At 38.6% G+C, this 6,417-nt stretch overlaps 1 protein-coding gene across 1 annotated transcript; it reads right to left on the bottom strand.

Moving 5' to 3' along the window:
* Window positions 1–1,808: 1,808 nt before the first annotated feature.
* On the bottom strand, window positions 1,809–2,655 carry LOC136280670 (uncharacterized). The gene is made up of 2 exons (XM_066166310.1): window positions 2,575–2,655; window positions 1,809–2,138 (listed from the first exon to the last, which is right to left on the bottom strand). The coding sequence occupies exons 1-2, from the start codon at window positions 2,653–2,655 to the stop codon at window positions 1,809–1,811; spliced, it is 411 nt and encodes a 136-aa protein (XP_066022407.1).
* Window positions 2,656–6,417: the final 3,762 nt, after the last annotated feature.

The raw sequence follows: 6,417 nt of genomic DNA, 5'->3' as shown, positions 1-6,417 counted from the left end.
ATGGGGGTGGACGGTGTCGTGCACTCAAGATCAATAGCTCTGTCTTTCCTCTGTTTAGTTTCAGTTTATTGCACACCACCCACGAGTCTATCTCAGAAACACACGCCTCTATTTTTGCTGTAGAGCTGGGTAGTTCGGCGGGGGTGGGCTTGAAAGAGAGATAGAGCTGGGTGTCGTCGGCGTAGAGATGGTAATTAAGTCTGTGCCGTCTAATGATGTCCCCAATGGGTGAAGTGTATAGTAAGTATAGAACCGGACCTAGTACTGATCCTTGGGGGACACCGTACCGAAGTTCTTTCATCTTTGACTTGTTTCCATCAATTATCACAAACTGTTTTCGGTCTTGGAGATATGATCGAAACCATTTTAACACATTTCCTTTTACTCCATAGCGTTTTGCCATTCTTTCCAGTAGTAGGTCATGGTCGACTGTATCAAACGCCGCAGACATGTCTAACAGTAACATGACAACACATTTTTGACCGTCGAAATACAAAATTTCAACGCCAACCGTCGAAAAATGACTCTTGCACTTCTTTAGTCAATATCAACGCCGCACCTGCATCCATAACTCGATGGTGGCCCGCTACACGTTATATATTTCTTAACAAACAAGCCGTTTTTAATGAAATATAGCATGTCACACAAAGTTGACAGCTTTCCTTCCTGAAGTCATTGGTGCAAATTATATGCACACGTTTAAATTTCAAAATTTAAAATTATTAACACTGAAAGAAAGAAAAGACTAAATAATTTATAACTTTACTTCTCTTGAAAGTGTATTAGAATTCTCGAGAAAATTTAAATCTTTGTCTAATCAAAATTATTCTGATGAGCAGTTAAAGATGGATTAGAGGTTCTCTTTTTGTTTTTAAAATAACTTAGCGATCTTAAGACAATATATTTAATCATTTATTACTCGAGCCAAGTAATTTCACTTTCGGCCTTCTCTCTTGGTCAATAAGTACGATTGATAGATAGTTTCATGTTCCTGATTAAAGTTCAAGGTAATTAATCATTATATCAAACCTCGGTCTCAAAATGAAATAATGATCAGTGCTAATGAGCTGTTTTGTTTGTTGCTTAAGTCACCTGACAAATGACGACCGTTTTTACCTATTGTGTCAATGCTTATATACCTCACAGAAATAGTGCGAGATCCATCGTGAGGTAGCCTATTACATAAATCCGATCCATGATGTGGTTATTAGGGTGAATACTATTATACTAGCACGATTTTGTCGTTTATGACCAGAGGGTCGTTAATGGATGGGCCGATCTGTGAAATATGGTTGGCTATACTGATATTTCCTTTTGCAATCAAAAATAACTCTAGCTGACGGAATAGACTGTTTGCCGCACCGTTCAAATAATAGAAACTGGACTATTGGGAAGAAAAAATTGTGTTATCAATGCCTTCGTTATACAGGGTGGAGCAAGACAAAAAAACTACTGAAAGAAATGAAGATCATGCACATCTGAGCTCAAAAGAGGTTCAATTAAGGAGGGTTTGCACAACTCTTTCCAGTCTGGAAGAGGAAGAATTTGGGAAAAATATTAATTGAAATCTCGTAAAAAGGGTTGTGGTTATTCATCGTGGTGAATAACATGTAAAAGCAAAGGTTTTTCGTTTGTCTCACGATGTAGTCACGTGTGATGTAGATCGCGACGTTTCGACTGCAGACTGCTAGTCTTCTTCAGGCGATGAGGTCGACTGGTCATGCGTGATCTTACAAGCATGGTGCTCTACTGCGATTAGTTGTTTTTTAAAAGCTCTGATTGGTGCATTTCGATCCTTGCTGTTTCACTCAGTGATTTGCTCCCTCGGCGGTCCGCTGTCGCACGGCTCTCCTGTTGTTGTATTTTTTGATAGTTGGCATCCACGCTTCTGGAATTTCTATTCCGCTATCCCTGTTGATGTTGTTAGGGTGAAGTCTCATATGAATTGCCTCTTTGACTCTGCACGTGAAGTAATAAGGGTCACGATCAATAAACTTTACTTCGTTCCAGAGTGGCTTGTGTCCAGTGTTGTGAGCATGTTCTAAAACGGCGGAGGTCTCAGTACGAGCGAGTCGGATGTCTTGATCGTGTTCCTTAATTCTGTCTTGCATAGGTCTTCCAGTCCCTCCGATGTACACCTTGCCGCATTCACAGGGAATCCTGTAAACTACGCCATCTTGTTTAGCCAGGTCGACAGCGTCTTTTGGTCGTACTAACTGAGATCTTAGCGTAGTCTCCGACTTGAAAATAGAGCGTACGCCTTGTTATTGTAGGCAACGGCAAAGCTTTTCGGATAGACCTTTGACCTTAGGGTAAAACCGCTGTAGCTTTGAACCCGTTGGCGGGTTCGGCACTGTCGTTTGGTTTTCCGGTCTTGGTAAGTTTCTGCGAGAAAGAAAAAGGATAGCCATTAGAAAACAGAACAGATGTTTTTCTCCTCGGAGATGACGGAGGGTTTTGTCACTAGACGTTTGGCGCGCTCTAAGGGCACTTAATAAGAGCGCGTTTTACTGATTGAGGATGATGTGAATCATTCGCTAAGTATTGATCGGTGTGCGTGGGCTTCCTTTATACGCTGATGGTGAGTCGGCCGTCAGGTTCTCTTGAAACTGCGGTGTCTGGGAAGGCGAGTTTGTTGTCTTTCTCTGCCCCCATGTTGAAGCGGATGGAAGGCTACTGGTTGTTTAGATGCTGTAAGAAGTCATCCACGTTTTCGTGATCCAGGATGGCAAAGGTATCGTCCACGTAGTGTTTCCAGGTCCTAGGCTCGTAGGATGATGTAGTTATCGCATGTTCTTAGAAACTCTCCATGTAGAGAGGACTCCCCATCGCGGCGCCGTCTTTTTACTCGTCAATCGATCCGTTATACGGGAAGTATGTGGATCTCAATACGAAGTTCAAAAGGTCAGCGATCTGTGGAGGCGTTAGCACGGTGCAGTCTGCGAGGCTTGGGTCGTTCTCGAATTTAAGCAGTGCAGCTTGTACGGCGGCGTCAATAGGAACGTTGGTAAACAGCGATTCTACGTCGAAAGATACCATGATCTTGTTGTCTAGGATCGTCTCATTGCTGACGGTGGACACGAAATGGGCTGAATTGGTCACCGTGTGTTTTGAATTTTCTGTTAAATAGAAAACAACGTCAATATAAAGTGTCAATACGAAGCATTCGTGGTTGTTTGCATGCATTCGGTCTCCACGTGTCACAAGTGATTGCTCCTTGATTAAATGGCTGAGGGATCAGTATAGTGACAGTAGACTGAAAGTGGTTTCCCTCATTATTTATTTTTTAAACCCCTGGATGTTACTTTTCTAGTGTTTGAGTGGTTCACTCAACTCCAGTTATCAGCTCAAATGCACTTTGCACTCACCGATATGTAAACTAATTCATACAGGTGTTTCTAAATTTTGTAATTAAAACAAATACATCTAACTCTCATGGCATTAACGAAAACCTTTTTACCATCTCCCTTCCAACTCACGCTCATGGAATAATTTTTAACTATCTTTTCCACTGGCAAACCCTCCTTTGTTTCCCTTTTGCCTGTTTCATTGTAGTACCTACTCCCACCCCGTTTGGTACGGGTAACGGTAGCTTTAGCTTAGTGGATGCTATTCAAATTATATGCCCATTCATATAATATCTTATATCAATTTGGTAATAAACCCTTTTTTACACCTTAGAATGACTAGAATTTAATTTCATATGATAATATCACTTAAGGCCACAAGAATAAAGGAAAAGATCATCAACTAAAGAGGTTCATTATTGTTAAAACATGTGTAAAAAACAATTGTAAACTCCTTAGGAAATGTATCAAGAATTATTTGGAGAATATGCAGACTGGTTTTTGGATGTATAGAGTTGATGGAAATTCACTACCATAGCTTATGAGATTTTCTTGAAAATAAATAAAAGATTATGTACATTGACTTAAGCAATCCTGACCATGAAATCAAAGCTTAACTGAAGCTAATGACTTGTTTCTAATCATTAGCAATGACGCATGACTTTGACTTCAAAGTTTGATGGAATCAAGCGTAATCTATTCCCAAATAACTCCTGCTGGTCCCCAGATTATTAAAGCACTTTGTAGTGACCTTTTTGGAAGTTTTAACTTTGCGGTAGTGATTTACTCGCATTAAAAAAATAAGGCTGACTTTTACATACAGATTTAGTTCTCTGTTCAAGATTTTCATTTATGTGGGAAACTTTCATATCTGGAGTTCAAATTTGATGCTATATCGTGCATTGCAAAACTTCTGACGAGCTACTCGATGACTTTAAAATGATATTTACAACTTGCGTTCACTCACACCAGCTAATATTAATATAAACTAGTCCTTTCGTATGAGTTATGTTTTCTGTTTTTAAGGGAACGACAAAGTTGACAATGTCAGTACAATCAAGAAAAGTGCCATCTCATTTTCGAATTATATCGTGGCGAAAATTGTCATAACGTACTTTATGTTGCAAACATGACGTAAACAAGGTGTATCGTGTCTCTTTGTGAAACTTATCAGTTACTGCAGTCACCTTCGAATCAATCTGAAAGCGATTCGTGTTAACCCTGCCGGTCTCGAAAAAAATGTGAAACCGGTTTAAATATGTTAAGAATTTGAAATAGTGTAGTAGGAATTTAAATAATGTCTTCGTCACTTTCAAGGAATACTTTCATCACTAGCTTCATATTATGACACCCTTTGGTCGACAACTGATAAAGACCACAACTTAATACGGTCAATGATAACTGTTGAGCAAAAGGAGAAAATAAGTGAGCTAAACAACTCGTGTCCTGCATTCTTTTAGGATCGCCTCTCCTCATATCTTGTAATTCAATATGCCGAGTGATGTACATTATTCTCTAGGATTTCATTAATCCAGATTTTTCCTCTTCTTTTATTTTCATTTATTTTCTCACGTTTTTTTTTTTTTTTCGTTATTAATTTTGTTAGCAACCAACCTCTTGTAATTATTTCATGTACTAAGGAGATTTGTTTATGTACAATTCTAGGCACTTATCGTTTGAGTATTTGCAACCAGTAGAGCTACCACTAAAGCAGACCATCCTGTTAACTTCACCATCTTACCCAGTAGGATGAGCAGTCATTAACCAGCCTGACTAGTTTGTTCCACATCTGTATGTTGGCATAAGCGTTGTTGGCATTTTTGTTCCAGAAGCTTCCACAAAACGATACCATCCCTCAGGAAGTGAATTGTCACACACCTCTTGATACTGGGGTGTTTCGTAATTGCTCTTTCTATCGGCATCACTCAGACTTTTGTAATTATGACACAGATCAGCTAAAAAGTAAAATGATGATCATGAAAGGACTATAATTATCATTAACTATGATCAACGTAACACGTTTTTCACCTTAACTTTCTTTGTCTTTCAGCACCAAAAAAAAAAAGTCATGCAATAGGCTAGATGCAAACTAACTCTTGTAAGGAAAGTTTATTCAAAGTTTTTTGAGAGCACGATATCCAAATTCGCGTTTTCAAACGGCGCATGAAAGAAGGCAAATTTTAGGTACAGCTGGTGTGATGACCAGTTAGCTTTATTTGGCCAGAAATTCCCTCCTGATCGGCAATGATTTAGACCGAGTCAATCCAAGATCTGTTTAACAAAGTGAAAGTCATGGCCTGATGTCAGACGCACCTTCACAATTAAAACCAACACCGCTAATTAGGGTTACAAGAGCAATTTTATGAGCCATGCGTACTAATGCAAGAGGTATTTGCATGGCATTTGTTCTTTTTAGCTGCATTCATCAATATCTGAAAGAAATCATGATATTTACGACTTTCAACACAAGACGCTAGAAAATCAATTGAAAGGGAGGGGGGGAAGGATCTGTTTCGTATGGAATTCTCCTTCCTATGAGAACTATAGGAATTTTTACTGCTTGTCTGACTACAAACCTCTTGTAACAGAAACGCACACTATGAAGTACTTTTGAAAAATTTATTTGTCTTGAAAAAAACATCCATTTCTGAATAAAAGGCTAAGTTGCGTTCTTTTGGCCAATGAAATTGTTACTTCTGGCGTTATAAAGGAGAAGAAAGAGAGAGAGAAATGACGATAAAAATCCTACCGGATCGATTAAACGAAGAAATAAAAGACTTAATGGTCGAGTGCACGAGAATTTTACATAATTCAGTTATATTTTGGAAGTTAGCACTGCAAATTCGTAAATTCTATTTACGAATTTAAAACCGCTGAGAAAATCAAACTGTTGATATTTCTTGAACTCCATAATTAGATAATGATAAGGACGGTATTCAATTTTTTCTCTTTCTTTCTTTCTTTCTTTCTCTTTATTTATTTTTTTTATTTTTCACTATTCCTCTATTTCTTAAAAATACTGGTGCTTGGCTAGAGGATGTTTAATAAAGGAATACGTAACTCAACCAGT

Source organism: Pocillopora verrucosa, chromosome 5 (genome assembly GCF_036669915.1).
Source record: "Pocillopora verrucosa isolate sample1 chromosome 5, ASM3666991v2, whole genome shotgun sequence".
NCBI classification, from domain to species: Eukaryota; Metazoa; Cnidaria; class Anthozoa; order Scleractinia; family Pocilloporidae; genus Pocillopora; species Pocillopora verrucosa.
This window is presented reverse-complemented; position numbering and strand designations above follow the sequence as displayed.